The sequence below is a fragment of the Micropterus dolomieu genome, linkage group LG15 (genome assembly GCF_021292245.1).
Source record: "Micropterus dolomieu isolate WLL.071019.BEF.003 ecotype Adirondacks linkage group LG15, ASM2129224v1, whole genome shotgun sequence".
Classification (NCBI taxonomy): domain Eukaryota; kingdom Metazoa; phylum Chordata; class Actinopteri; order Centrarchiformes; family Centrarchidae; genus Micropterus; species Micropterus dolomieu.
The window spans coordinates 13,005,653-13,031,642 of record NC_060164.1 but is presented as its reverse complement, the minus strand read 5'-3'; the positions used below and the strand labels follow the sequence as shown (position 1 = coordinate 13,031,642).

Below are 25,990 nucleotides of genomic sequence, written 5' to 3'. Positions count from 1 at the left end.
CCTAACTAAGTTACACACCTACTGTATGTGTCCGTTTTTATAGATGGCATCGAGAAGAGCACTTATTTGCAGATATTGTGTGTATTCAGTGTGTGTGAGTGTGTATGCTTGTTTGTGCATGCATGTCAGAGCGTGTGTGTGTGTGTGTGTGTGTTCTTTGTGCTAACATGGTTAAAGCAGGTGGCAATCAGATTGGGTACGACCTGGGTTGGCAAGTGTTAAGAGCCATTGTGATTACTCCAGTTTCAGTTAATCACATTTCCCTCTGCGTTCTGCCTCACACATTACCTACCTGATGGATTAGGTCTCTAAATTGAATAAAGTTAATGCGATTTTATTCACCTCCAAAAACTAGTTACCAGAAATGATTTATGGTATATCTATATCTTTCATCTATTTTTCATGACATTGTTTTAATTGACTAGGGAGATGCTTTTAAAAGCTGAGACTCTGAGCAAAGCTTAGTGTCTATCAAAATTCTCTCTAGAGTATAGTAAACAGAATCTGCTTGGTCACATGTATGATTAAGCTCGGTGATTCCACATGCTCACTGGTCCATATGGTCTGTCTGACCCTCTCTTCTGTATTTTCAGTCTGTGCTGAAGGTGCTGGAGAGCCCGAACAGCTGGGACGCCTTCAGGAGAGCAGGAGGCTTTACCGGACTGCTGTCTCTGGTGATCGACATGGAAGGAGCTCTGTCTGACCCTCCCGAGGGAGATGTGTGGAAGTCCCTTGGGCATCAACCGCTACTGGACCTCCTCCTCCTCACACTCCACATTCTGGCCTTGGCTGTGCATCTTCACCCAGTAAACGCGCACCATTGTGAGACTAGTGGCTTTTATGAAAGGCTGGCAGAGGCTCTACTCCAGCTGGGCTGCTTCCACACTGAAGGTCCTGAGGACAAAGAGAAGTTTGATGGAGAGGAGGGCTGCTGTTCCACTTCAGAAGACAACCAGTCTCCTGTTAAGAGGTTCCACCAGTTTGTTGAGTTAGCACGGGCCACTGAAGCTCCCGCTCCCTCCACAACACCGCAGCCCAATCTGCCTGTCAGTCTTCGGACTAGTTTAAGGCTGCTCTCCTATCTTGACCAGTTCGCCACAGGGACCTACTCTCCTCTGGAGTTTAAGTTGGGATTAGAGCCTGAGGATGGCTGTGACAGGGACAAAGAGAAACTAAATGAACCAGCAGGGCATGAAGGACTGTATTCAGCGTCCCCTCCTGTCCACTTGGGATCAGACCTGCAGTCCGTGGAGGACACACAGGGAAGATCCAGAAACACAGCACTCAGTATTTCTACAGTCTGCACAGAGTCTCAGTACAGGTGCATACAGTATTTCTATTGAGATGAATTCCTTTACATTCATATGGGCCTGTGTATGTATTATACATGTGAAGTATCAATTCATATTTTTTTGTTTTTTGCTTGGCCTTCAGCAGGTTCACCTGCGATCATATTATTCTTCATCCAGGAGCAGTCAGAGTTATTGTGACTCTTCTTCCTTCACTGTTTACTCCTGAGGACCCACAGGTACCTTTCTAGACTGAACATGTTGCAGTCCCTAATTGTTGAATGCTATTTATTACACCTTAGGGCCCCAATATGAAAGAGATTTCTTTCCCTCTTCCCTAGATCTCTATGGAGGTCCAGTTCTCACTGGCGCACCACATCCGGGCCATGGTCAAATCGGAGCGAAACCGCCAGATAATGTGTGTGGGGGGGCTGGTCTCGACACTCCTGACCCACTGTCAGAGCATGTTGATGGCTCCAAACCACCCGTTACATCTACCTGTTACACGTATCTTGGAGACGCTTTCCTCCCAGGCCATCACACATTCAGACTTAAGGTCAAACATCCGACTGTTCAGACAGATGCATTTAATAATTGTACTGAAGATGAAGAGGCTTTTTGTTTGGTTTTTACTTTACTTATTTTCAGTATTTGTGGTACAGTATTCTATGTCTGACATATGTTTGTAACTTTCTCATCCTCAGAAAGTTCCTGTGTTTAGGGGACCCTCTCATGTGCTTGGCAGACAAAACAGCCATGCAATTGCAACAAGAAGGTCACCCACTACTCAAAGCTCCTGTGTCAAATGGTACATTATTTTGTTATAATATCTTAATATTTCTGCTTTTTACTGATGCATGTTAGATTCAATCCTCTTGAGGTTTAATTTGGTTTTTAAAAACACAGACATGAAGCATTGGATTTTGATTGTGTTGTCTAAACCAGGTCACAGTTCAGAGGCAGATGGCTCATCTGGATCTTCAGTAAAGACACTGAGGCGGACCTTCAGCTTGTTACAGTCTACATCTCGCAGTGAGTCCTCTGCTGGTTCTGCAATCCCTGTCCACCAGATCATTAGTCTGGTATCTATGACATCACCGCGAACCTTCAGGCCACACCGAGTCTCCGCCTCACCTGCATTTGTAGAATTTGACATGAGTGAGAGTGGATATGGGTGAGTCCCTGTTTTACTGGTTTCCTTTTGTAGTCTTGAAGTATCAAAAAGACTACACTAGAGGACTAGATGGAATTTATTTTTGTAACACCAAGTGATGGGAAAAGAAAAAAGTAGTGTGCATTCCATATTTAATTATTATAGTATTAAGTATAATAAAACTCAGAATTTAAAATAAGATGTGCATTACAACATATACATTTGTATCTCTCCTGGATAAAGGATAATGCAGTTGCTTTATATAAAATAATCATATACCGAATGTGTGGAAGATATCTTCTCTGAGGTCTGGCTCATGAGGAAATCACCTTGTAATGTTAAATAAACATCAATCATTCTCCAATTTCTTCGCATTTGACGGTATGCTTTGCAGTTGCCTTTTCCTGCCCTCACTGGCCACAGTAAAAGGAGCGACGGCTGATTCGATCCCAACAGGTGGAATTGGAGGCGGTAAGTGACGAGTCTACATGTTAAATACTCGCACGTTTGGGATTCAATCTGAAGAAAATGTCCGATCATCTTCCTCTCATGTTTTAGACTGCCGGGGTTTCCCTCCTGTAGCTGGTCTCTCATTTACCTGCTGGTTCCAGATCAACAGGTTCAGTTCAGCCTGTGATTCCCACCCAATCCGTCTACTGTCAGTGGTTCGGCACATGTCCCGGACTGAACAGCAGTACATCTGTCTGTCTATCTCCTTCTCAGCCTATGACGGCTGTCTAGTTGTCTCCACAGAGGAGGAAGCATTAACATACCTGGGTAGGAGTGATAAAACTTTGGTCAATATTTGCCCTTGGTGAACTTTTACACAACATTTAGTGATTTGCCATGGAATTAACAGAATTTTTCAGCTTTCTAGCTTTAAAAACGGTCAGCTTTTCCTTTTTAGTTGTGTTTAAAGTGGGACTGCACAATAGTTACATTGTACGTTTAAATTTCTCTGTCTTTTAACAGACATGATGGAGCCAGAAGTATGCACTCCCACTTCTTTGCCTACATCGCTGAGGTTCCTCTGCTCCAGCATGCTGGTCCCAGGTCAGTGGCACCATCTGACTGTGGTTATGGCCAAAGACGTGAAGAAGAGCTGTCTGGCCTCAGCCTATTTCAACGGAAAGGCAGTGGGGACAGGAAAGGTAAATGATTGAACTCATATTAGGTCTAATGTGGCATTTATCTATTTGTGTATCATAGCCTCTGCATTTTCTGACAGATGAAGTACATTCAGCCATTCCCTGGTCAGTGTGTCTCCATGGACCCCACAGCTGTGATTGATGTGTACGGACTGATTGGAACACCAGCTCTCTGGAAGGAGCATGCTGCCCTAGTGTGGCGAGTGGGTCCTTCTTACCTTTTTGAAGAGGCTTTGAGCCCTGAGGCAGTGGCTGTTGTATACACACAAGGCACTGCCTACTTGGGAAACTTCCTGGCTCTGTGCAACACAGGTGACTCACAATTTTCAGATTCTTTTCAGTATGTGTTTGGTTTACTTCCTGTAAGTCATCCTGTATAATAGCATGGTTTATCAATAACACATGATCCTAGAATAAGATAAGGTTGGATCTAGATTTGAAATCTAGGAATGTACTTTTGTTGTCTTTTTTGCATTCTGTCTTCCCACCATGCCATGGTATGCAGTAAATTATGTTGCCTCTGTGCTCTTTGCATGCATTTGTGATTTTCTCTGCATGTTCTACAACTACTGAATACTTCATATTCTTACAACGTATGTGTGATGTGAGGACAAATATGTTTACATAGAAATATTTTATAATTAATACCTTTAATACATTACATGTAATTGCATTATGCACAGCTTGTTTATAGATAGATAGTTGATTCTTTTGTAGGGCAGCTCTACTTAACCTACCTGTGTTGCACGTCTCTATGTCCAGGCCATGAGCCAGATGCTGAGTCTCTCCCCCTCAGGCTGGTTCCTGAGGATAGGATTTCATTTGGCATCAACCCAGCAATTTCTACATTAACAACTGTTGTGCAGATCAGAGAGGATTACAATGAGGTGGACTGCAGACTGATTGCTAAAGAGGTAAGGTGAGTCTAGGTTGAAATTATGTCTTTGTTCTTTTGAGACAGAGTCGCAATCATTGCGTGTAATTACAGATGGGGATAACATCTCGGGATCACTCCACCCCTGTGCTCCTAGCTCGAAACATCAGCCAGCACCTGAGTGGTACAGCTCGTACCATAGGAGCTGCCCTGGTTGGACATTTTGGTAAATAAATGTTATTTTCAGAAATGTTTTGTGCTTTAGCTGATTTTTACAGGCACATTTGATTAAGTCATGACCTCTTCATTCTAGGAGTGCGCGCATTCACCCCTAGCAGTGCATCCAATGGTTTCCTGTACATTGGTGGGCCTGCAGTTGTTCTTAGTCTAGTTGCAATGGCACACGATGATAGCTCCCTGTACGCAGCTGTTAAAGTTCTTCTTTTTGTGCTGGAGACCAACTCTGCCATGCAGCAGGAAATGAACCGCATCAATGGATACAAGGTCTGTCAGATCTTGCAAAATCATTAGAACATCTACACATTAATTATAAACAGACTTCAACATATGCTACCTTGCTGTTGTGATCTGTTTTTATATATAATTTGCTCTTCTTGTAGCTGCTAGCTTTCCTGCTGAAGATGAAGAGCAGTCTGGTCAGCTACAGAACCTTTCAGCTGGTTCTGTATCTCTCAACTTCAGTGGAGCTGAGGTCTTGGTCCAGTAACCTACAGAACACACCTGCTTTTCAGGCCCTGCTGTGTGACCTGGAGGTAAGCATACATATTTTAGCATAAATTGCATCTTGAAGCTAATAATGAAAGTTGTTGCTCTCTCATTATACCATGTTTTCAGGTGTGGCAGAATACATCAGATAATTTGGACCTTTCAGTTCTGAACCACTTTGCAGAGATCCTGAAATCCTCAAGGTAACTTCCACAGATATCGGTGTGTGACTAGACCACACAGAATGTCTTGTAGCTTTAATCAAATTAAATACTAACTCTTATGGCCAGCTCGTTACATAACACAATAAAAACAGGGTCTTGTTCAGGATTGACGACACTTTATCGGCTCGATCATCTACAGCAGCCTGTCATCAATATCATGGAAATGTACAACTGAAATAGTCAAGGGAATGTTCAACCGAATCAGTCACAGAGGCTGAAGAGAAGAGCATGACTGAATGTGTGCATGGATTGCTGAATTAGATCTTCTGTCTGTGGGAACAGATTGTGATTGATATTAATGCTCTCTTTGTATTCTCATCAGTGACAGCAGGAATGCAGCGGCCATGCTCAAGATGGGCCTTCTACCAAAGCTGCTATTTAAGCTTTCTGATCCTGCTGTGACCTTTCAGAAAGTTAAGCTCATTTCTTGTGTCATCACATCCCTCCTTCAAGCTCACTTCACTGCTCTGGACATACGCAGGTACAGTTTGGGAATATACTAGCGACAGCACAGTTTTCAAATAAAGATGTCAGATGAAGTTTTTATGAATAGCTCTGTATATAAAATACGTCCTTTTTATCTGGTCAGACTTGGGCTCTTCCTGGTCTACACACTCCCTCCTCTTAATAACATGAATGAAGGCAACAAAATATCTGACAGTGATTTTTCACAGGATACGTCAGGTATACCATATAACACACAACCACATCTTAAACAAGGTTTCATGTCTCAATGATCAAATTGTTACCGGTGCTGATGCAGAGTTTTTTTTATCTGTGCCATAGCTCAGAGTTCTGAACCAGCCAGCCTCATCTGGATCTGCAACCAGATGTTACTCTCTCTTTGTGAGATCCTCAACTCAGACAGCCTTCTAATCAAAGAGTGAGTAGCATCTGTTACCACTTAGCTTAACCAAAACTGGAACGGAAACACATTTTCCCAGCATTTCATGTGCCTTTATGTCTTAATGGCTGAAACATTGATCTAATTATTCTGTCATGTTCTTATTCCCCACTAGTCGGCAGAAGGCCTTATTTGATGCCCTGGGTAGTGATTGGTTCCTGCTCTTCCTTCAGCCCCACCTTCATCCTTCCACCTTGAAACTGGGTCTTGTCCTGCTTACACACTTTCTATCGAGTCCCAGCCAGCAGAGCATCTTTAGAGAGGGGGTACTCCCAGCAACACTCATTGAGGGCATGGAGGAACCATTTGCTGTCATGGGTACCTCTTTCACTTGTGACAATATGAAGATTTAGATATTTTGATACACAATTGTAATGATGTGTAAAGTGACGTTACATTGTATTTAAATACTGACAAAATAAGATATTTTTACAAATATTTGGGGATTTTGTGTGACTTCTCGACATTTCAATTCAGTGTAAGGAATAACAGTTTTACATACATAAACATCATAACTTACATATTTAAAAAAAGATACAGGAATTAAAGTTAGTAATGTGACAAGTATTTTAGACATATTTAACATCTTAAAGTCACACTCCATTTGAGATTTAAGTCTGCTAGAAGTCTTTCTTCCATCCAAAATCAACTTCTATTTTTGATTGCTCGCTTTGCCACCAGACAACCTTCGAGCCCATTCCTGGTCTTATGAGTGCTCAAGCGCCACGTGTCCAGGCTTTGATGTTCTACAGGGGCTGCTGATCAGACACTCTCACCTGCCTCAGGTGTATGAAGCCTTGGCTGCTCTGCTGCTGGGGAAGAAGGCCAGTCACACTGCAGATGGAGAGGCGAGTAATTGTTCATATTGCAAATCATCTTCTTCATCAGCTCTATCATAATGCTCTTATTATGTGTCATCTACAGGTGCACTTGGATGAAGTCCTACAGTCATTCATTGACAGCCAGTCAGACACTCCTGATCAGCAGCTCTGTGTTGAAGCTGCGACAATACTGCTGGAATTGGTCAAAGTTAAAATTCAAGTAAGAATATAGTAATCTTATATCTTCTCAGTACTTTTTTTTTTTTTTTTACCATAAACTAACAAGTTATGATGCATATCTCTATCTATCTATAAATTTTTTTTTTTTTTTTTAACAGCCTGTTCCTCCAACAAAGCACATGTCAGGCACTGATGCATCATGGGAGTTGCAGCTCCCAGCAAGTGTAATGCAGTTCCTTTGTCTACTCCATAACCTCCGGCCCAGGGACCCACTGTGGGCATTACCAGAGTTTCTTCATGCACTCGCTGGAGTTGTGTACCCTCTGGAGGTTTGTGTGTTACTCAGGGATTGTGAAACCTTAACAGTTCTCATCTCGTCTTATTCACTTGTTTGTTCACTTCTTTCAGGGTGTGGTTGAGCCTTGCGTAATGAGTGAAGGCGATTACACATTCAAGAGTCATCCAAGCAGGAAGCAAGTCTGCGACTTCATCCGAATTGTGCTAATGGACAGTCTTCTTAATGTGTCTGCCAACACTAACACACATCCTCTTGTTCTGTTGCTGGAGGTGAACACACGTTAATACAACCTATTATTTACTGTATTTTGTTTAGCTCACACAGATACACATTATTGTCAAAATGCATTCTCACTGAAAAAAGGCTCTTCAGTATACTAAAATACTGCAAAACTCTAATTTCTCCAGAAGGTGCCACTCTTTGCTCAGTTACTAAATAAGCTCTGCCTCAAGGTACTGTTGATAAAATCATTTGCCACTAGGAGGAAGAGAACACCTATAGGCCAAAAACTACAGATTTATGTAGAGGTGTTTTCAGCTGGATGAGCTAAACCTGCATGCACACAAACCTATACTTGTGACAGCATTAGACAAGGTGTTTCCATCTCTAGCAAGCAAAATAGATGGACTTTGTGATATGTGATGGCTCTTAATTCTATTTGTTGTTTATCAGTTTCAATCATGTTTTTTAACTAATAAACTGCTTAAATGTCACAGTTTTGCCCTGATGGTGCATCGCTGGGACAGAGGCAGAGTTTCCAGACAGAGCTGCTGGAATTGATTATGGACATCATCCACATGCTCAGCAATGAGGAAGAAAACAACACTCATCTCAACTCACAAGGTAGAATTACAATGCATGCTTTCCTCTTAGCTCAAACCGGCCCAACCATGTCCATGTAAAACAAAAAAACTAATCTGAATGTCCTTTCTTTTATTTTATCTCTTAGACTCAAAGTGTGAGAGTCCTGATGGACAGATGGGCACGTTCATGGAGAATGTTGTGCTCTTCAGTAAGACTCTGCTGCAGAAACTTTACAGTGGAACATTTTTGGTAGACTCTGAGAATTTACTCAACTTCCTCGCAGACCAGATTGTGGTGGTGAGACAAACACAGAGAGAAACTTACACACAGTAGTATACTTGCACCTGTGCAGTGCAGGACTTTTACATGTGAATGAAAGTCCGTTATATTTATGCCCTCACTAAACGAGTTCACACAGTGCTATTTAAGCCTATCAACACCAGGTAAATCTCAGTATATCAAAGTTTTTAAATGATATTCTCATGCAGGTTATCCGGAAGTGATGTGTTTTATGCCAGCCAGCAATGATTTGTTTGCCAGAGATGAAGGGGGGAGCAACTTTAGTAACAGCTGCAACTCAGGATGGCAGAGCCAGAGGGCAGAGCCTATATGTCATAAGCACGTGTTGACAGTGTTGTGTAATTAATTGCAGGTTTAATATGGAAACAAAGTTTTGACATTTGACTGACATATAAGTTTCATAAAGCTGCAAATTTCTGCTAATCTGTTCAATTTCAACTGTCAGTGTGTGGAGACAGTTCGTATTAACCAATGAGAGCTCTGGATTGTGAAAATCAAAAATCTGCCCATAGGTAACACACATCTCATTTCAGTTTTATACTAAATGATAACAGACACTCTGCTGTATACTTCTAGGCTCTGGAAAAAGGCCAAACTCAGAAAGAGAAGACGCTGTCAGCCCTCTACTCGTGCAGCAATAAAGTCCTGCTGTATTTCTTGTCTCAACCACGACGTTCCCAAAAAGAAAAAGAAGAGGTCATCAGGGCGTTACAGACCTTCATGGAACGCTGGGATGTGCTCATGGCAACTTACAATGCAAATGTGAACTTCGTTACATGCCTTCTTCGTTGTCTGTTACTAATAAGATCTGGCAGGTAATAATGAAAGCAAAACTCAAAAGCAGACACCCACAAATGTTTAGCCCCTCTGCAGGCCCTCTGGAACTCACTGGTAATTCACACAATCACACTTTGTATTTCTTTTTTTTTTTTGCAGCTACCCTGAAGGCTTTGGATGTGTGGCAAAAAAACTGCACATCAGCAAAGCTTCATCCCACCTGTTTGCTACCAAAACCAGACACCCTGCATGCCTCAGCAGTGGAGCAGATGTTACCACAGGTATGAGGGCCAGTATGTCAGTTATTTTTTTACCTTCATCCCTTTAGCCTGACATTTTTGTAGAATTTCTAAATCTGTGGAGGTTTACTGGCTCACTAGAGAGTTCAGAACGTGTGTGTGTGTGTGTGTGTGTGTGTGTGTGTGTGTGTGTTTCAGATGAAAGTGAACTAGTGTCCTTAGCGGAGGCCTGCTGGTCAAAGGTCCTGACGGAGAGGCAACACACGCTTGAAGAAACCTATAAGATAGAGATCTCAGCGAGCCACACGGCAGAGACAGGCCCTGTCAGCATGACTGACATCAGCCCTCTGTGGGAGGAGACAGCCCACAAAGCCTGGCTGTTACACACAGGTTAGCTCTCACTATACTAATACCTAAGAAGATGCCTGAATTTTAACTTCATCTTCTTGAGATTGGTTTGTCTTTAAAATGTCTTCTCAGAGTCTCATAAGGAGAAGGTGGCCAGCAGCTCTCTGAAAAAGTTTGATATGATCAGCAGCGCTGTTCGCTCAGCTTTGGCCAGACTAGGCAAAGAGTCCGTAACATTAGAGGTAAATACACACTCACATTCCCTCAATATTTGGTTCTTCTTCTTTTGACTGTTGTCCTGTTTCAGGAGTTTGGGGTCGTTACCTTTTCCCAGCGCTGTGCCCAAACACTCATCCCAAAGTCACTGCTGTGTTTGTGCCGTGGGCTGTCCAGCCCTGTGGGGGTGTTTGATTATTTCTTTAAATGGATTTGGATTATCACAGCTGATTGCCCCTGAGTGGGCATAGTAATTGATATCTGTTAGGCCTATCCATGGGAACACTCACTACAAAACACTGTTTGCTGCTGAAGGTTAAAGACACGTTTATTGTTGTTTTTCCCCCCAAAACACGTGGCCCACATCATTAGTTCCCCCACAACGCTTAAGACGTTGAGCCATCTGGAGCAGGGAGCGGGGACATATTACTCAGGCACACAGGCATGAAATTACCGCGTCTGTGTGTCTGTCTCACCCCCACAAAGTGTGTGTGTGTTCTTGTTTGTGCACATCTTATGCCGGGTTGGCAATTATAGTGGTACCAATCTGATGAAAACATTATTCATTTGATGTTATTCTTTATCATATCAGTCTTTGACAGACTATCGGAGAGGGTGATGAATTGTTTTTCCATCTGAGATGCAGAGACGAAGAGGGAGGGACATTTGCCTTCTCCCCGCTTTGCTCCTCGTAGATTGCAGCATGCAGTGAGTGTTAAAAAAATGATATTCAGGAGTGGTCAGCAAGTTGCTCATTTTTCCATTCATCCTCATGAAGAAACAAGTTAGTCATTAATTAATTTCTGGATCATCAATTTATGACCTTTTGGTTGGCAAGTCATGAGCTTGTGGGTCTCTTTTCAGTCATTGGATCCAAAGTAATGTATTTCTACAGAGCACTGAGCATAGTTTCCGAGTCTCAGATATCTACTTTTACTGAACAAAAAACAGAGTTTGAAAGCCTACTGTAGGTAATGAATGAGAATGCAGAGACTGAGACTGTGTCCTCAGTCAAGCTTCAGTGCAATTCTTCTAGAGATTTATTTCATCAGCGAATGCAGTTTCCATAATCATATCTGTGTCCTCATATTAGAAAGATAATTAACAGCACTAATGATCACGTTAAGTTCATTACACATTCACTGCCAGCCCAGAATGAAGTTGACATTATGTTGCCTTATCATCAAAGGTGGCGTATTGTTGGGAAGTCATTAAAATGGAAATGAGTGTGATGTTCTGATGTTAATTGCAGAGGGGAGAGATGAGTTATGTATTTAATGCAGAATTTAAAAAGCCAATGAGGTTCCTATCTGCTAAATAGGGTAATTAATGCTATATATTACTTATGTTTGTCCAAATGAAGGAATGAAATTAGGAGATGATGACGCTGACTTGCTGTTTATCTGTCACAACACGGCTCTAGTTCGCAAACTTCATTATTACTCTCTTTTTTGTCTGTAATATTTCTATAATCTCCCCTCAAATTACTCCTTTATTTCTTTCTCTGCACAACTTCTCATTTGGATAGGCAGTCAGTCATTTAGAGAAACAGTTTTCATTCTCCAGAGGGCTTGTCAAAGTTTGTCGTCAACTTTTACGCATGGGTTTATTCTGAAATCATGTTGAATGTTTGCATCTCTTGTATTACAGAAGTAGTTGCTTTTTTATTGAACTTTAAATCAATTATTGCATTCATGGGGTAATACCACAAAACGCAAAATTAGCATCTGTAAATAAGACTCGAAATAAAGAGTTACTGCATGTTCATTCAGTCAATTAAATGGCTTTCCTGGGTCAGCTGTGAAGATGGACACATGTTGTTTCACTAGTCTCTCAGCGAGCACTGCTGTGATGATGGGCTTAATGAAGCTGTTAACAGTCAGTATATGATCCCAGTGTGTCTGCTGAACATGAGCATCCTGCAGTGTCAACACGGCTCTGTTTTGGGTTTTTCCATTTTTTCTTTTCTTTTCTTTTTTAATAGACAAATATACACTCACTCACACACAATAAAGGCCCACACACTTTTACCTTGCCCTTGACTCTGGCATGGCTCAGTGATATTAATGTTTATGTTAATTAGATCACACCAACAAATGATTACATTTCCAGACAGGGTTATTGTAACACTGTAGCCACTAGCTTATTTTGCCCAGTGAATGCAATTTAGAACAGATGTAATTGTATGAATGCATTGTAATTGCATGAGGAAACAACAATACCATTATGAATATACAATCTTTGTGAACATGATGTGTGTGTGTGTGTGTGTGTGTGTGTGTGTGTGTGTGTGTGCACAATATGAGCTAGGGGAAGAGCGATTGTGCCACCCGCTCTTTTCATTTGCACCCATCAGGTTACTCTCTTTTCTTTGTAGGAGTTTCTGTCCTGCATGGAGTCACATCGACAGAGAGGCCACATCATGTTTGAGAATATGAGGACAAACCATTTGCAGGTTTGACAGAAATGTTACCATAAATATACTGAAATAAATGTTATTGAAAAGCCAAAATCGGATTTGTAATAATGTGCATCTCTGTCTCATGTATTCCCTCTAACACGGGCCCGTTTCTGCATCCAGTTACAAGCCACTGAATGGGAGCAAGTGAGCTCCAAGTGGCTACACGTGGAGGCCGAACTGCTCAGGGAGAGAGCTGTGTTCGGCCCTGGCCCAGGGGTGCTGCTGAACCGAGACTGGGTGCAAGATGCCGCTGAAGGACCCAACCGGACTAGATCACGCATACGGAGAAGGGCTCTGAGACGATCCAAACGGGTAGCCTTTTAGTGTAGAGCAGGGTCCTATTTAGTGTTCAACTAGTAAGCAGTCCAAGCTTTAACAGTGACATATGTTATAACAGGTGCAAGGAACCCTGTGTCTGGGTTTAAGGAGTGGTATGTCGGAGGACACCAAAAATAAAACAGAAGGTGATACAGGTAATGAAAAGTTTTGTCTGTTGATTTATTTTAAAACCTTACTTTTACCAGAATGTTGGTGTGGGATGTAAGCTCAGTGGGAAAATGTGTTTCCTTTGTAACAGAGCCCAAGATCCTGTGTGAAGTTGGAGCAGAGGCTAAAGAAGATGAAGAGGAGGGAGCACAGGATTGTGACCGTCTCACCTTCTTCCCTGTTCTGAATGAGACACCTGACCTGTTAACCCCCGAACCCTGCTCCCACACACAAGACTGCCCCAACATACGCATCATCCTGCAGAAGCTGCACCCTGCAGAGGAGGTACTGTAGTGCAGGAGGGTGTGCTGGTATGCTTGGCTAAAAACAACATGCCTAAACACAAGCACAACTCCTTCTCACCCTGCTAATATTCACAATCATAATTATCTGATGTAGACTAAGGGATTCCAATAGCCCAGCGCTGCTATCAGAATTTCATCTTTCCTCATTAGTGTAATGTTTTAATGTCGAGGCCCAGCTCAGCTCTTCTCATTCTTCCAGCGAGTTAGAAACCAAGGCACATGTTGACAGGGACTCTCATCGCTCCGGCAACCAGCCGCGGCTTTTAATGTTTCTGACAGAAGTATTAATAAAAACAGTAGGAGGTGATGCAAGCTGTCTTACATCCGCTTAGTAAGTGTGTGATGTGTGCAATGTGTCCTGTTGTCTTGCAGTGGTTCAGTGTGTGAGTCCTGCTGAGCTTCCTGTCAAATGAACACAGTCATTAGCTCTGAAAAATGCACACACACACACACGGACTAACACACACAGTAACACACAAAGGGAGACCCACTCATAATTAGCTTGCCAGCGCCAATAGTGTGATTATGACAGTAATGTGTGTGGGGAGAAATCAATGGTCTGACATTAGGCTCTCAGTCAATAAAAGTCCTCCTTTTCTCTCCTTCCCATCATCAGCTAAATCATCCACAGAATGATAACGCATATCTGTCCAGAGCACAGTAAGGAGATAAGGAAACAAGTTTATTGTTATGTATTTAATCTTTAATAACAATAAATTTAACTAGTTTTTTTCTGAAATCTAGTCATTGTTAGGGAGAGAAGGCCTGATGCCACTTTGTGTTCACTGATGGAAACTGCCATAAAATCTGACCATGATATCGCTCAATGTAAGATTTCTGTGCCATGTAGCTGAGACTCACTCACCTTGACTCTTCTTAAATGCTTTCACATCCATATCCATCATAGTGTGTGTGCATTCAGACAAGAGGTTCTGATCACTTAGCAGGTTTCCTATTGTGTGTGTGGCAGTGATTAATTCTCCTAATAATGGCCAGGCAGGGTGTCCTCCTCCGCCAAGTGTGTGACTCTGTGTCTGGGGGTAGGGAGTCTTATTTGATTAGTATAAATTGTGAGGGGCCTGCGGGTATGTCGGTGCCCCATATGGTTTTTGGGCCCAGCCAAACACACGTACCGGTGTCCCAGAGGACCTGCAGAGGGGCCAACACAGGGCGACAGCCAGGTGCACACAGTCACTGTGAAATGAAGGGAGACAATAGAATTAGCCACACTTTATCACAATGCAGTTAGCATTAGCTACAACCAGCGCTGAAAGCAGCATGTGGGTCAACTTTGGCACTGGATGAAACACAGTCACATGGCTGAAAAGGGGGCTGGGACTTCTCTTCCCCATCAATCAGCTCTTATAATGAAGTGTTCAACTGTGTCTTTTTAATAATGATTAAAATATGTGATTAAAATGATCAATCAAGTAAAGCCTGAAGTGCCTGCGATGCTGCCATGTCATGTCCCGAGAGAGAAATGTGCTGATGTGTATTGTGCCTCTCACGTGGGGCTCAATGTATCTCTTTTCTGTATTCTCTCCTCACTGTAGGTAAAGGCTAAGATGTGTGTAGTGATGGTGAGCAGCCTCAGAGTGACAGAGGGGGTGCTGCTGTTTGGGAAAGAGAGCCTGCTCTTGTGTGAGGAATTCACTCTTAGTCCTGCTGGAGATGTTTGTTGCAGGAAACACCACCCCAGCAGGTACGGCTATGTGTGCTGTACAGATGCGTGCAGTTACAGCAAAACTATAGCTTCTCAATCAGTCATATTTTGTCCTCTGTGTCCTTTTCTTTCTCTGCCAGTGTGAGGGATTCCTTTATTTCCAATATGCTGATTCAAGAGCCGACATTAGCCAGCTGCAGACGCTGGCCCTACGAGGATATCAAGGAAGCCCGCTTCATGCGTTTCCTTTTAGAGGTTTGACGTCCAAATGCTCCCACAGATGCTTTGAATTAACATTCATCTTATACTCAGGTTGTGGTGCTGTGCATTTTACTTGCTCTTGCACTTGTTTCCCATTAGTTGTTTCTGCATGTGAATTAGAGAATCAATCATTTGCATGTTAAGTCTAGAGTTAAAAGGGATCTGATGGATAAAAATATCAACTAGAAACAAATTTCTCAAACACTCTGCCTTTCTGTTACTTTCAGGACAATGCTATCGAGGTCTTCATGAAAAATGGGCATTCAGCCTTCCTGGTATTCCTGAATAGAGACCATGTCTCTGCATATAAAAGGTACCATGTTTGTATAGACTGGATGTTTTATCTTCAGAATTCTGACAATGATCCTTATTGTTTCCCCTCACTTTCTACCTGCAGGTTGTGCACGGTAGTGCCAGCATTAAAAGGCAGAGGGGTTGCTGAGGTCATTGCTAATGCCAGGTAAGTGTCCACAGTCATCCAAACAGCAATATTTCAAGACCGTTACATGTAATCACTCTTTTTATTTCATCAATTGAAATGGAAAATACATCAATGATAGTGTGACAAATGGCTAGATATTATGCATATGAATATTATTATGAATATAATTAAAGATTTTATGGCTACCTAAAAGTGACATTCATTCCATTTGTTTCATAGTTTAAGATGCCGTCAGCAGCTGTTTTGTCATTTGATTGACTTGTGTTCTACCTTTCTTACTCTCCACACATCTTGATTGGCTGTTGCCACTGAGTTTGGCACCATCAGTCCTGGATAAGTCCTTATCCTTTTGTCCTCAAACATGTCTCCTCCTCCTCCATCTCTTCCTATTCTTCCTCGTGTAAGCCTTTCTGTCTGCTCTTTACATCTCTTAAGGCATGTCCTACACAGGCTGCTCTCATGGACCAGGTACACATCTTCCTCTGGTTCTGATTTTTCACCATCCCCCTGAGCATACGATAGAGGATTTTGTTTCATGTTCACCTTAGTGAGGTTGCGTAGGGCTTTCACAAACTCTGGCAGCTGGATGAAGAGGTTATCAAACAGGCCTAACTCTTCCAGGCTGTGTAGAGCCACCATAGTGGGAGGCAGGCTGTCCAGCCTGTTCATCCCCAGATTGAGACTCCTCAGGCTGGCGAGAAAACCCAATGTGGAGGGTAAACTTGAAGAGGTTAGGCAGTTGTTTGAGAGGTTGAGGTGGGTGAGTCCCACCAGGTTGCCAATGGACTCAGGCACAGACTCTAGCTTGTTGCTGTGGAGATCCAGCCACCTGAGTGATGAGAAGTTCCCAATGTTATCTGGGAGTCTCTGTATCAGGTTGCGGCTGAGGTCCAATTCGTCCACATTAGACAGTTTGAGGAGACACTTTGGGAAGATGGTTATACCCATGTTGCTAAGGATGAGTCTGCGCCGTCCATCTGGGGTCATCCGTATTGCCTTTTTGGCAATCTTGAGCGTTATCTTTGTGCCTTTGGCTCCCTTCCCTTTGGGCATGGTACTGCAACACAGAGAATCAAAGTTCAGTTTAAAATTTCATCATTTTAGTGATAGTTGCCCTCAAGATGCTGATTTACAATAATCTATCTACTCTATACCACCAAACAGTGCTATAACAAATAAATGTTTTGTGTGTGTGTGTGTGTGTGTGTGTGTGTGTGTGTGTGTGTGTGTATGTTTACGTGTCAGTATGTGTGTGTGTAAGGCTGATGTGATTTACTCAGATACAAGGGCTTATGTATGGCCTCGGGCAGCAGGGAAAGCATGCTCTCTGAGGTATGAGAGCTTGAGCGGTGTGAGTGTCTCTGTGAGTGCATATGCACATGTGTCGTAGTGTTATGTCTGCACTAGTGCGTGCTCACCCAGTGTTGCCCATGGGGGTATTTAAGAGCACGACTCTCTAATTAAGGCTAATGCAGGGGAACAATAGGAGAGAGGCGACACTGGGTAATACAGCAAAAACAAATGAGTGCTGATGCTCCCTCACCATTCAACTGATTGAGCTGTTGGGCTCTTTTCAGGCAAGGACTCTGTGTGTGTGTGGGGGGGGACAAACATGGATGTACTGTACTACAGTGCACATGCACAAAGAGTCAAATCAGGACTTTGATAAATGATAGTTGGGGAGTGTTGGGAGTGTGATGAGGGCTTCACTCTTCTCCCCTCCCTGTCTAAAAGAGCAAGGTGTGTGTCTGTTTGTGTCTGTGTTACACCCCAAGGCCCTCTCTCGCCTCATTCATCATCCTCAAGATGAGAGAGGTTATTCACTGGTGCTTGTTCCCATTATAACCTCCTATAGAAAACTATTGCATGAAATTATTGCCAGCAATTAGATAACACATACTGGGCCAAATGCAATGATTGATTTATTGTAGTTTTACAAAATAATTTGGTCAGGAGCTATTGGATGAGGGGAGGAGTTACCGGTGTTAGAAATTGGATACACTCCAAGTAGCTCCTCACTCTCTGAACCCATTTACTGTATGCATCCTGATTACATTTTAGTTGGTATCTTACTGTATTCTTGTTTAAAACTTTTATTTACATTTCCAACATGAATGAAAATATTTACTCACCATATTTTATCTTTGTTTTTTCTGAGTTGACATCAATCAAGTGATGAGATTGTTTTCAGTTTTAGAAGAAAATACCAACAGCTTTAGCTCCTGTGAAACGGCCATTCAGCTCGAAGCTTCTCACCTATGTACCACAAAAAAACCCTCCATTACTGTAGTTGTAATGTTAGAGCACAGCAACAAAACATAAACACTTTAAAACTACATACCCATAAAACTAAATGGTCAGCATTTAGAAGTTGTACTAATAATACCTGCTAATCCAATCTCACAAAATGTGGCGGTAAAGTCAAGTAGATGATCAAGAATGCACCATTTGTGTATATCAGCATTTCCCTATCCTCGCTACACCAAACGGAAAGTCAAGGTTCCTCTTGTTTAATAGCGTTTCTTAGCAACGGGGGTGCTTGGCGCCAGGACTTTATTGCCATGTTACTGGCCACAGAGGGAAAAGACATTTCAGGAGCAGTTTAATGCTTTCATAATTTAGATTAAACAAGTTTAGATAGGTGCTCCACGAGTGAAATACTAATGAAATGTTCAGCAACATTGTCATATAGTATAGATGTTTTGTTTAGCCAAACACATGTACTGGTAGTTTAACTGGTAACAAGACATTTTTAGTAGACAGCTTTTGTACTCAGCAGTAAGTATGTCCCTCTTTTTGAGCACACTTTGAACCAACTACCTATGAAGCAGGAAATCTTACACATTTTTCTTGTAAATTAATGAACTGCTCTGAGACAGACATTTGAAAGAACGATGTTGTTCCTGTTTGACCAGTAATCATTAACGTCTGCATGTCATTTTAAAAACTCACTGTACAAGGAACATACTACTTCCTCTTAGCTCAATTTGCTGTTAGTCTGACAAGTTATAGTGTTACCTAAAGTACATTTCTTCACAACCTACAGGTGGTACCACATGCTACATCCTCCACATTTGTACAATTTATGCTACATACTGTAGCTCACCTCAGTCTCATAACTGCTCCTACAGCTGTGTACACACAATTTCTGTTTCACCTTTTCACCTCCGCTCTGCTGCTTCAGAACTCTGCTGTGTTACATTTCAACACTGGTTGCTGGGCAACAAAGCAAGCAAAATAAAACTTTGTGTTGGTAGGCGCTGCTCAGTGATCAGCCTCTGATGCTAATTCAAGGTATTTGTTCTTTATTGTGCTTTAGGAAGACTCCTGTGGTTGAAAAAACAGCCCTTGTTAAATGGCAGGTAATGCAATAAACACAGCCATTCATCCATTTTGTTATCTCAGAGTTGTTTGTGTTTACAGATCATCAGTAGAGACATGCCAAAATGTTGAATAGATGTGACATTAATAGTAACTAGGGTTGGGTATCGTTTAAAATTTTACAATACCAGTACCAAAACCAGTACCCTTAAAGTGATACCAATACCAACAGAATACTTCATTCATTACCTTGCTATTTTTGTTATCGACAAAAACCTGTTATATAAAAATATAACATAATATAAATACAGATCGCTCTTCATCCTAATTAGGTCATCCTTAGAGGAATCACAACAGCTTGGGAGTTTTTTTGTCGCCTATTTGAATAAGAGAGGAGTGAAACAGTTTAGTGACCACATGAGTTGTGTAAATAGCAAATAAAAATGTACAGAGTAGTGTTAAATGATACCAGAAGATGAAACCAACAGAAAGCTAAACTTGTGGTGATGAACTTGCAACAGTGACAAACATGTCTGAGACCGCCGCTGAAGGTGAAGGGGCTGTTAAAATCACACATGGACTTACAAGCGGGTGCAGGCCAATAAGGGGGAAAAAAGAGCAGTGCACTTTTCTTTCTTTCGGTGTGTTGCTTGCGTGTTTGGCTGCAAGCAAAACCATAAAAATAAAAATTTTTACAAAAAGTAAACAGATCAGTACTGGTTTGACTGGAGATGTTTCGATACTACTCAATACTGTGCTGTTTCAGTCACTACTCGATACTCATCCCTAATAGTAACCCACTTCCGGTTTATAACTATGTTCTTGTGTTTTGTGAGGGTGGTTATCTGCTTCATATTACTCTTGTATTTCCTCCAGAGAGGAGAACTAAGTAACTTTGAGTACTTGATGCATCTGAACACCATCGCTGGGAGGACATACAATGACCTGATGCAGTACCCAGTCTTTCCCTGGGTCCTATCTGACTACGAGTCAGAGGTAGGATCTTATGTCTCTTAGACTTGCACATTCATATTTCATTGTAGCTTAATGGAAGTGTTTGAATTATCTTTGTCTTATAGATGCTGGATCTGTCAAATCCTGCTACTTTCCGTGACCTTTCTAAGCCAATGGGAGCTCAGACAGAGAAACGGAGACAGATGTTCATCCAGAGATATGAAGAAGTAGAGAACAGTGAGGGTGAAGGTATGTGTTTAGCTCTTTAATTTTATTTTTTTCTTTGCCTGTTCACTGTACTTTTTGTTCAACTTTCTTTTCTCTGTAGGAGATTTGTCGGCACGATGCCACTACTGCACCCACTACTCCTCAGCCATCACTGTAGCATCCTTCCTTGTCAGGATGGAACCATTTTCACACACCTTCAAGACACTGCAGGTGAGGCCTTACACACCAGGAAGTGCAATGCAATATATCTAAACCCTCAAATCATGGTTGGTCATTTTCATGTCCTTAAAATGGATACGCTTTTATTAGATATAAGTCTGTGGCTTCAGCGCCCACATTGAGTAGGTTCAGAAAATTTAGCCTGAATTGTTATCTTACTGACCCATTTCCAAATCTACTTCTTTAGTTCACACTAACATAGAATAGAAAATGGAAGACTTTTTATTTTGTATAATGTGCCCTAACATTGAATACATTACAAATACATACACTACAGAGACACTACATTTTTGTCTATTAGGCTATATAATACGTTTTTAATTGGCTATATCGCAGCAAACCTTAAGGTTAATGAATGTTAATGAATCAAAGAAAATCTAAACCTGACAGCTGCAGCACAAGATTTTCAGTGCTACCAAATCTATTTTCCTTTAATGTAGGGCTCTAGATTCACACACAGATACATGCATACTAACACACAATAGAGTAGATGATAAATGTATGGTATGTAATGTATAAAGGTGCAGTATGATGCAGGTCAAAGGAGTGTAATCACGGTCTTGATTTTTCAAGAAGTAGTTCCGTTTATTATTAGTCTGTTTGCATTAACCCACAGGCCCTTCCCAGTGCTTCAGATTCTAATTGACATTTATCATTTTGTGATTTTTTTTATTTTCTAACATAATCTTGCTAATAACATGACTCTAACATGAGCTATTTTCATCAGTCCAGATACTGTTTCAATGCTGTTTTTGGTATAAAAGCAGATTATAGGGAGATTTCAATATATATGCAAATAATTACAGAAAGCATCTAAAAGAAGTCAATGCAAAAACCCACAGATGTTACTGATTTACAATACAACATCCAATTGATTATAATGAAAAGGCATGCATATTTGATAGTCAGAATAAAGTAATAAAGATGTTAGTCTGGTGAATTACAGTGCCTTTTTGTCTTCTGAAGCGCATAATAGGTGTGTAGTAATATCCATAACTGGATTTACATCTCTAACTGAGTTTACCAGTATATATGCTATTTTCATTCATTGACATAATTGTTTTCCTCTAAATTACATTCTCTCTCATGAGATTTCCATCATAGATTATGGAATTTTACAGAAAGATGAAAAGCTTCCTTCAAATAGTAGCAAATATTTCCTGCTTACATAATACAATGAAGAACATAAAATATGGTTCGCTACAGTGAATCAGGCAGACTACTTTATTAATATGCCTGTTGCAAAGTTTGGTTCAACAGTGTGCTGTGGGTCTGACACTGGTGTGCTCCGTCTTCCCACAGGGAGGGTTTGACATCCCGGAGCGTATGTTTTACAGTGTAAAGAAGGAGTGGGAGTCGGCCTCTAGAGACAACATGGGGGACGTCAGAGAACTGATCCCAGAGTTCTTCTACCTGCCGGACTTCCTGCTCAACTCCAACCGCATCCATCTGGGTCAGGCACAAAAATCCGCCTCTGTGTATCTAAATAAATGACTGAAAGTATGAATTTCCTGTTAAGATATTTGCCGTGGAGAAGCAACTTTGTAAGTTATGTGTCCAAACAATTAGACTCATTTATTCTATGTTTCTTATTGTCAGCAAATCCCATGAAATTCCTCAAATCAACAAAAATTCCCGATATCCAAACCCTGTCTGGGGCTCTCAACCTCAAGCCCATTAGTTTCAAAAATATGTAAATCTTTAAAACCTGTATACCAGATATAATGTTAGTTTTTTTTAAAAATAGTTATTTCTTGAAACAACTGGGCACTGTAGTTTTTAGTAAACATTATTGTAACTGGGGAAATTGTTGGATTATTTTCAGCAGACACATTTGGTGGTCTACTGAGTATTTACAGCGGCAGGATGGTGTATTTGGGATTGAAAATAATAATAAAAATAATAACAAAAATAAAATAAACTACTGTGCCCATGTTCATTGTAATGAGGGAACATATTACCCGGTGCAATAGTGTGGCTCACTGATGTGTTTCTAATAGTTTCTGGACAACATGAAGGTGTGTGGCACAAAGGAATTAGCTGTATTAGTCTCTGGCTACACAGCCAATACCTATTAGCACAATTTATTCTGCTTTTGGTCTTTCTGTGGAATTTGATGGCTGTGGAAAAATGTACAATATCATCAGCTGGTCAGTGGAATATGAAGCTGTTTGCAGGGAACCACTAATCCAAAATTTACTCCATTGGGCCACCAGTGGCAAAGAACTCCACAGATTATCTTTAAACGATTACACACGGTGATGTGACGTGCTGTATGTGCTGTATATCCATATCTCTGTAGGCTGTATGGAGGATGGTACCACTCTGGGAGATGTCGAGCTGCCTCCATGGGCAAAAGGTGATCCCCAGGAGTTCATTAGAATCCATCGAGAGGTTAGTGACCCCTGACCTCACCAGGCACGTCTGCTACAATTGGCCAGTCTGGCCTGTTATATAGAGGGTCTTTTCCCATAAGACCTAATAATGTTTGTCAATACTAGCTGGTGTATGTACACAGAAGATGCACTGTTTTATCTAAAACAAGTATCCACTGTAACAGTGCTGGGCTGCAGTCGATACCACAGTATAAGAGACAGATCTTAGTAAAAGCCACTGTCTTATTGTATTCTCAAAAGGCCATCTATTCTCATTGATTAGGTCAGTTATATTCTTTTAGTACTGACTTCTTTTCAAATATAATGACCAGTTGTCTTTCTTATCAAGAAAATGCATGAAAAAGACTGTATCTGAGATTTTGATGACATTGAAGGACAACAAGTCTATTTAACACTATTCAGACACAAAACTCTATTTTTCATAATGCAATTATTTCTGCCAACTGTATATGGGCTGAATATTCTCTCTCTGTTCGTTCCCTGTGTGGGGTTATTGTATATCTCTGTTCTTTTTCTCTCTGTTGGTCTGATTTCTACAGAGTGACCCTCCCTTTTGCCATTCCTGGGGCATCTAAGATGGTTATCACTCTGTAATCTACTGAACTACTCATATTGCCTACCATTCTCATAAAATTAGTCACTTTAGAAAATTGTTTTTTTCTTCCATAGACAAACTAACTCAGGACAATATATCCTTGTTATGATGGGTTGTTGTTTTTTTTTTTTTGTTATTGTTGTGGGTTTTTTTTTTTTCAATTTTCTGATATTCCAGGATGGGTTTATTAAGATTGGGTGCAAGGATTACATGCTGGTCATAATGCCCTCTTTTCCTTATTAACTCTTCAAAACCAATCTCTGGTATATTCTACCCAAATCATTCTTTAATTCAAACATGCAGATATGCTCATAACTCAGCTGTGCAGCTTTCTGCTGTTCGAGACTTCTAAATTGACTTTTAGAAGAAATCATACAGTACCTGAATAATTTCGTTGTGTGTTCTCAGTTTTTTGCGTTTCTAAACTATTAACAGTTTGACTGATGGTTTTGGTCCCACTGTAATAACAATGCACAACACACCCCTGTATTTTAAGACTGCACAGTGCACGAATAGTAGTTTTGTAATATTACTTTACTAGGTGGTGTTAGTTTGTACAACAATCTCCTGCACTGTTTCCCTTAGGCCTTGGAAAGTGAATATGTGAGTTCCCACCTCCACTTGTGGATCGACCTGATTTTTGGGTACCGGCAACGAGGCCCTGCTGCTATAGAAAGTGTGAACTCGTTCCACCCTTACTTCTATGCCCAGAGAGGCCGACAGGATGCAAAGGACCCCGTGATCAAGAGCACAATCCAGGGATACGTCAGCAACTTTGGCCAGGTTCCCAAACAGGTAAACAGAATAAGCTAGGTGTGGAAATTAGGAAGTACATTACTTCCTGCTTGTAAGCGCATGATATTGTTTTCAAAAATATTTAATTTTATAATAATTCTTTGAATCATCTGTGTCTTTCCCATAGCTCTTCACCAAGCCACATCCACCTCGCAGTGGCTCTAAGAAAGAGGGATCTTCGCCACCCCATCCAACTCCATTTTTCTGCAAACTGGATAAACTGAAGACCACTGTGCAGCCATTTAGAGGTACATACAATAAAATAGGAGCTCAGACAGATAATCTCAGTCTTAAAGGAATTATTCAACATTTTGGGAAGTAGGCTTTTTTGCTTTCTTGCCTAAAGTTAGATGAAAAAATCTATACCACTCTGTGGGCTAAATATGAAATTTGTTTCAAACAACTTAGTACAAAGACTGGAAGCAGGGGGATACTACCCTACAGTGGTGATAGATACACTAGCTGATTCCCTCTGCTTCCAATCTTTATGCTAAGGTAAGCTAATCAGTTGCTGGCTGTAGCTTCAAATTTAGCGTAACGTTACTCTTAGCTAAAATGTCTAGTCCTCTAAATTAAGGTATAAAAGGCTTACAAACAACATATATTTCCATACAACTGAACAAATATAACTATTTTCTGCTGAGTAAGCTAAATTTAATCAATTCTAGTCATTTGCATTTGCCGCTATCTATTGTTCCTCCTTTATTTTATTTCATACCATTTGATGTCAATTATTACATATATATCCAGATCTCAAGGGAGACATTGAAACAGAGCGAGAATGTCCATAGATTAATTTACACTATGGAAGGCTAGAAGAAGCTATCTGTTAGAGCTACAAAATGGAGATGACTCTTCCGCTGAGCCCTACTTAATAATCTGAATATCCCTACAGGCCCACTGAGGGAGAGGAGATGAATCTGCGAATGCTCAGGGAGAGATTTCTGCAAATTACATTTCATATTAAATCTTAGAATGTCTGATCTGATCAATAAGCAGATAGAGATGAATAGGAGCAGGAATGCTAAGACTAATGCAGACACAACTTCCTTCCATGGATTTTAGAAGCAGAATTGGCGATAGGATATAGTGATTTCTGCCTATTCCTGCATGAATAAGTCAATTATAGGCACAATTACAGCCTCTGTATCACTGCCTCTCTCTCTCTTTCACTCTCTCTCTCTCTCTCACACACACACACACACACACACACACACACACACACACACACACACACACACACACACACACACACACACACCAACACACAACTTGTGCTGTCCAGGATGCAGGTGTCCCCCTAGGACAGAGCCTCAGCTTGTTGTAACCTGAGAATAGCAGTTTTAATTGCCCAGTCTTCTATGGTCAATTTAATGAAATTCTTTACAAGTTTACAGAGCTACCAAACTCTTTAATGTGATATTTTTGAAGAACCATTACCTTTTATTTAAAAGCAGAATGAGGTCACTTTTTCTGGGGGGTTTTTCACACTGTAACTTTTTTATGGCTGCATATGGTTTAACTGACAGTTTAAAAAAAAAAACTTACTTACTTTCTTCTACA

At 41.1% G+C, this 25,990-nt stretch overlaps 2 protein-coding genes across 14 annotated transcripts in view; one reads left to right on the top strand and one right to left on the bottom strand.

The window, feature by feature from the left end:
* The window catches only part of wdfy4 (WDFY family member 4), a 40,376-nt gene that overhangs the window by 10,535 nt on the left and 3,851 nt on the right, over positions 1 to 25,990 (top strand). For 3 of the 5 annotated variants that reach the window (XM_046070235.1, XM_046070233.1, XM_046070232.1), the window contains 44 exons: positions 594 to 1,321; positions 1,435 to 1,528; positions 1,631 to 1,845; positions 1,994 to 2,097; positions 2,235 to 2,463; positions 2,837 to 2,913; positions 3,001 to 3,219; positions 3,415 to 3,593; positions 3,671 to 3,902; positions 4,353 to 4,504; positions 4,579 to 4,690; positions 4,778 to 4,968; positions 5,085 to 5,237; positions 5,320 to 5,393; positions 5,737 to 5,895; positions 6,004 to 6,098; positions 6,201 to 6,297; positions 6,434 to 6,636; positions 7,000 to 7,166; positions 7,243 to 7,359; positions 7,478 to 7,648; positions 7,728 to 7,886; positions 8,334 to 8,460; positions 8,567 to 8,718; positions 9,298 to 9,536; positions 9,658 to 9,779; positions 9,936 to 10,127; positions 10,218 to 10,327; positions 12,679 to 12,756; positions 12,883 to 13,074; positions 13,160 to 13,235; positions 13,340 to 13,533; positions 15,107 to 15,255; positions 15,357 to 15,471; positions 15,705 to 15,790; positions 15,875 to 15,937; positions 19,239 to 19,281; positions 20,117 to 20,236; positions 20,320 to 20,443; positions 20,523 to 20,632; positions 21,944 to 22,094; positions 22,944 to 23,035; positions 24,218 to 24,427; positions 24,555 to 24,675. In XM_046070235.1, coding sequence (XP_045926191.1) covers positions 594 to 1,321; positions 1,435 to 1,528; positions 1,631 to 1,845; positions 1,994 to 2,097; positions 2,235 to 2,463; positions 2,837 to 2,913; positions 3,001 to 3,219; positions 3,415 to 3,593; positions 3,671 to 3,902; positions 4,353 to 4,504; positions 4,579 to 4,690; positions 4,778 to 4,968; positions 5,085 to 5,237; positions 5,320 to 5,393; positions 5,737 to 5,895; positions 6,004 to 6,098; positions 6,201 to 6,297; positions 6,434 to 6,636; positions 7,000 to 7,166; positions 7,243 to 7,359; positions 7,478 to 7,648; positions 7,728 to 7,886; positions 8,334 to 8,460; positions 8,567 to 8,718; positions 9,298 to 9,536; positions 9,658 to 9,779; positions 9,936 to 10,127; positions 10,218 to 10,327; positions 12,679 to 12,756; positions 12,883 to 13,074; positions 13,160 to 13,235; positions 13,340 to 13,533; positions 15,107 to 15,255; positions 15,357 to 15,471; positions 15,705 to 15,790; positions 15,875 to 15,937; positions 19,239 to 19,281; positions 20,117 to 20,236; positions 20,320 to 20,443; positions 20,523 to 20,632; positions 21,944 to 22,094; positions 22,944 to 23,035; positions 24,218 to 24,427; positions 24,555 to 24,675 — 6,793 coding nt within the window. The remainder of the gene's footprint in view (positions 1 to 593; positions 1,322 to 1,434; positions 1,529 to 1,630; positions 1,846 to 1,993; positions 2,098 to 2,234; positions 2,464 to 2,836; positions 2,914 to 3,000; positions 3,220 to 3,414; positions 3,594 to 3,670; positions 3,903 to 4,352; positions 4,505 to 4,578; positions 4,691 to 4,777; positions 4,969 to 5,084; positions 5,238 to 5,319; positions 5,394 to 5,736; positions 5,896 to 6,003; positions 6,099 to 6,200; positions 6,298 to 6,433; positions 6,637 to 6,999; positions 7,167 to 7,242; positions 7,360 to 7,477; positions 7,649 to 7,727; positions 7,887 to 8,333; positions 8,461 to 8,566; positions 8,719 to 9,297; positions 9,537 to 9,657; positions 9,780 to 9,935; positions 10,128 to 10,217; positions 10,328 to 12,678; positions 12,757 to 12,882; positions 13,075 to 13,159; positions 13,236 to 13,339; positions 13,534 to 15,106; positions 15,256 to 15,356; positions 15,472 to 15,704; positions 15,791 to 15,874; positions 15,938 to 19,238; positions 19,282 to 20,116; positions 20,237 to 20,319; positions 20,444 to 20,522; positions 20,633 to 21,943; positions 22,095 to 22,943; positions 23,036 to 24,217; positions 24,428 to 24,554; positions 24,676 to 25,990) is intronic. The other 2 variants (XM_046070234.1, XM_046070236.1) reach the window with 2 other exon arrangements.
* On the bottom strand, positions 13,789 to 19,113 carry lrrc18a (leucine rich repeat containing 18a). Of its 9 annotated transcripts, none has more exons than XR_006828300.1 (6): positions 18,306 to 18,437; positions 18,052 to 18,175; positions 16,190 to 16,976; positions 14,419 to 14,747; positions 14,045 to 14,199; positions 13,789 to 13,955 (listed from the first exon to the last, which is right to left on the bottom strand). XR_006828300.1 is itself a non-coding variant. In XM_046070240.1 (4 exons), the coding sequence occupies exons 3-4, from the start codon at positions 16,970 to 16,972 to the stop codon at positions 14,745 to 14,747; spliced, it is 786 nt and encodes a 261-aa protein (XP_045926196.1). In that variant the 5' UTR covers positions 16,973 to 16,976; positions 18,052 to 18,175; positions 18,306 to 18,437; the 3' UTR covers positions 14,235 to 14,744. The 9 variants fall into 9 exon arrangements, 4 of the variants coding, with proteins under 4 accessions (XP_045926196.1, XP_045926194.1, XP_045926193.1 ...); XR_006828299.1 differs by lacking the exon at positions 14,045 to 14,199 and having other exon boundaries at positions 14,419 to 14,587; positions 14,687 to 14,747; XR_006828301.1 differs by having other exon boundaries at positions 14,687 to 14,747.

Coding starts and splice junctions, on each gene's coding strand:
- lrrc18a (XM_046070238.1), bottom strand. CDS start 16,972: ATGCCCAAAGGGAAGGGAGCCAAAGGCACAAAGATAACGCTCAAGATT.